Source organism: Falco naumanni, chromosome 7 (genome assembly GCF_017639655.2).
Source record: "Falco naumanni isolate bFalNau1 chromosome 7, bFalNau1.pat, whole genome shotgun sequence".
Taxonomy (NCBI): domain Eukaryota; kingdom Metazoa; phylum Chordata; class Aves; order Falconiformes; family Falconidae; genus Falco; species Falco naumanni.
This window is the reverse complement of record NC_054060.1, coordinates 58709699-58713573: the sequence shown is the minus strand read 5'-3', so window position 1 is coordinate 58713573 and position 3875 is coordinate 58709699. Positions and strand designations below refer to the sequence as shown.

At 50.2% G+C, this 3875-nt stretch overlaps 1 protein-coding gene across 1 annotated transcript; it reads right to left on the bottom strand.

The window, feature by feature from the left end:
- Positions 1 to 643: 643 nt before the first annotated feature.
- Positions 644 to 3288, bottom strand: FOXG1 (forkhead box G1). Its single transcript, XM_040602546.1, has one exon. It carries the CDS (start codon positions 3049 to 3051, stop codon positions 1669 to 1671), a length of 1383 nt encoding a protein of 460 aa, XP_040458480.1. The 5' UTR covers positions 3052 to 3288; the 3' UTR covers positions 644 to 1668.
- Positions 3289 to 3875: the final 587 nt, after the last annotated feature.

Here is a 3875-nt window from a genome sequence, read left to right as displayed (position 1 = left end):
GAATTGTATTATATACACATGGGTACCACAGCTTGCTAAATTTGATCAAATGGTTATATGAAAGGTAACGTGTGTGTGCATATCCACACACGTATGCACTCATAGTTCATGCATCTCCAGTTATCACCAAGCCGAATTTAATTTATTTCAGAAGAATTCCTTGACTGCGTATCAGAGCTTGCAAGAACAACACGTATCTATGTAACAACGCACCTTGATTTTTCCCTAATGTGTGCATATATACTCCCATTTTATACGTATGTATATATATATATATGTATATACATACACGTACGCAATTTTAAGCATGGTCAGCGTAAGGCAGCATTTTTAGCAAGACCCCCTACCTCGTACTAACAATTTTTAAGCAGACCTGATAAGAGTTCTGCCCCAAAACAGACATCACAATAGTGGCCGTGGTGCTCAATTAAATGCCCTGATCCTTTACGTTTGAAAATACTGCTGTTAAAGGCAATACGATCAGAGGGGGGAGCGGGGTGGGGGGTGAGGGGGGGTGTGTGAGAGGAGCCTGTGAAAGATGGTGGACTGCTGTAATAAGCAGCGCCCTGATCTCCCTGTAACTTTACAGCCTCTGGCATATTAATTTTAGTTAATAAAAGAGACAAAAAAACTATCAAGTATATATGAATTTAGCCTATTTTTTTATTTCTGTGTGTTCATAGTAAACATTTTTGTAAGTGACAAACACGGGCATATGACCACAGTATCACAATCAAGAAATTTTAAGACGACATTAACAATCACTCAAATTTATGCGGCATCTGCGCAACACAGGTTACATATTTGCAAGGTTTACCTATAAGTACAATAGGTATTAACATTTTACTACATTTAGAAAAAAAATAAAGGTGACCTGTTAGTGACCACATACATCAAAATATACACAACACAAACTGAAGGCAATCATTAATTTTGTCCCCTTCTGATTCATTTGAACGGGCAGTGCTGCAAACTGAAATAATGTTGCTGTTTTTTAAATTACTCCATACACTGAGTGCATTTTCTAAAACCCAATCTTTGGTCTAAAAGTAAACAAACGAACAAACAAACAAAAAAAAAAAAACAAAAAAAAAAAAAAAAAAAAAGAACCCAAAAAAGCAGTTCGGTAAAGAAAAGGATAAAATAGTAAATGGCCAAAATGTAGTTCTTGGGCGTCTTTCAGTATTAATTCTGCTTAAATACAAATTACGTTTAAAGTTTTTTCTATTTTTCGTAAATTTAGTGGTGGTTTGGTTTTGTTTTTGCTTTTTCTTTTTTTTTTTCCCAAGGTCTGCACCCACCGACATATCCATGATAACTTATAATACTGCAAACATGGAGAATCTGGCGGCTTTTAGTGATAGACTTCTCATATTTGAATAAAAAATCGCAAAAGCAGTCACTATTTAGATACACATTCTACTATAATTTTGTCTTCCAAACTTCATAGTCTACAATGTAATCTCCCCACATTGCACCTTGCTGACACTCCTCACCTCAGTGGAATAATAAACAACCCTAAAGACTGAACAAACGTACAGAAAATGGGGGACTTAATAAAAAATACCTGGACTTTTTTGTTTTGCTTTTTTTTTTTTTCTCCTTTTAATTATCATTTACAATGCAAATGTGTGTAAAATGTTCACTTACAGTCTGATCCCATGGATGTTAATGTATTAAAGGGTTTGAAGAAGACCCCTGATTTTGATGTGTGAAATAATCAGAAAGTCCTCCGGAAAGTCCCGTTGTAAAACTTGGCAAAGAAGGTCTTAAGGACTCACAGGGGAGAGTGGAGGGCGCCTGTGGCGACGTGGAGGAGGCGGCTGCCCTGGCCGTCATTGAAGTGCTGCTTTGAGAAGTCATTGAAGGGTGAGGAACATGGGGAAAAAAGTAACTCGTCTGTCCTGCTAGGAGGTTTACAGAGCAGGGGTTTAGGGAATAGGTGCCGGAGCAGGGAACTGACAAGCCACACGGCACTGAGGCGGCCAGAGCTGCTGCTGTGAGGTGATGAGTGGCATAAGGTATCTCTCCATTGACTAGTCTATCAACACTTAACCCATTAGACGTGGAAAAGGAGTGGTTGTTTCCCAAGGAGTTTTGAGTCAACACTGAGCTGTAGGGCATGGGGTGGCTGGGGTAGGCGGACGTGGTCCCATTGTAACTCAAAGTGCTGCTGGCCCGGGGGTGGTGCAGGGAGAGGAAGGGGGACATAGGCCAGTACAAGGATCCTGCCCTATCCATGAATGTCAGTCCGGTGGAGGTGAGCCGGGCGCCCCGCTTGAAGGCCAGCTTGGCCCGCGAGGTGGTGGAGCGCCGGCGGAGCTTGCCGGTGGTACCCCCGATGAAGACGTCGTCGCTGGAGGGGTCCAGCATCCAGTAGTTCCCTTTGCCCGGGTCGTCGTAGTGGCGGGGCACCTTGACGAAGCACTTATTGAGCGAGAGGTTGTGACGGATGGAGTTCTGCCAGCCCTGCTTGTTCTCCCGGTAGTAGGGGAAGTTCTTCATGATGAACTCGTAGATGCCGTTGAGCGTGAGGCGCTTCTCGGGGCTCTGCCGGATGGCCATCATGATGAGCGCGTTGTAGCTGAACGGCGGCTTCTCGTACTTGCCGTTCTTCTTCTCCCCCTCCTTCCCGCTCTCCCCGTCCTTGGCCCCCTCCACCGCCCCCTTCTTCTCCTCCGCCGCCTTCTCCTTCTCCTCCAGCTCCGCCGCCGCCGCCGCCGCCGCGCCCGCGTCGCCTTTGCCCGCCAGCATGTCCGCCTTGGCCACCTCCAGGGCGCCGGAGGCGGCGGCGGCGGCGGGGGGCGGCAGGAGGAGCTGGCCCTTCTCCTCGTCCTCCTCCTCGGCCGCGGCCGCTCGCTGGGGCTGCTGCGGCGGCGGGTGGTGGTGGTGGTGGTGGTGGTGGTGATGGTGGTGGGGGTGGTGGCTGTTGTGGTGGCTGTGGCTGCTGTGGTTGTTGTCGCTCTGGACGGCTTCGGGCACCAGGCTGTTTATGCTAAAGGAGGATTTCGGCAGCATTTTCACTTCCTTCCTATCTCCCATGTCCAACATCACACACTAGTCTGAGGGGGAAAGTTGCAGCGGCCGAGGGAGCAGCGCGCGGGGCGGCGGCGGAGGCGGCGGCGGCCGAGGCGGCAGCGGCGGCGGCACCACCGGCGGCGGCGGCAGCGCAGTTGGACCGCAGTCTCAAGCGCTGGCAAGTCATGTAGCAAGGACAGGAACCGCCGGGGAGGGAAAAAAATAATAGTAATAATAATCACCAATCAGATAAAATCAAACCGAGTCAGAGCGGAGGAAAAAAAAAAAAAAGAGAAAAAAAGGGGAAAAAAACCCTCTGAAAACCCAACAACAACAACAAAAAAAAAACCAACACACAAACACACACAAAAAAAAAACCCAACAAAAAAAAAAAACAACTACTTCATGGTGCCTGGTTCCCCCAGCAAGGCAGAGCAGGGGGGAGGAAGGAGCAGCCGCAGCCGCGGGTCGGCGAGGAGCGAGCGGAGACGGGCTATACAGACCGCCCTGGCCGCAATTAATTTCAGAGCTGCAGACACGCACCGGGGCTGTAAAAAATTTTTTGGTTTAACCTTTCCCACCGGCCGCCCAATCAGCGACGCCGGCGTGCCCGCGCGTCTGCCCGCCCGCCGGCCAATGGCGGCCCGCCGCCCCGCCCCTCCCCGCGCCCGCCCGCCGTCGCCCCGCCCCGCGCCGCCGCCGCGGCTCCCGCGGCGCAGGGATACTGGCGCAGGGGCGCATCACCGCGGCGGTTTGCGCGCCCCCCCCCCCACCCCTGCCCCCCCGAGCGCCGCTCCGAGCACAAATCCCCTCACGCCAAACAAACGGCGTCCGTCCCACGGCGGCGGGCCTGGCCG

What these genes read in the sequence shown, in the direction of transcription:
- FOXG1 (XM_040602546.1), bottom strand. Translation starts at nt 3,051, where the DNA reads ATGTTGGACATGGGAGATAGGAAGGAAGTGAAAATGCTGCCGAAATCC.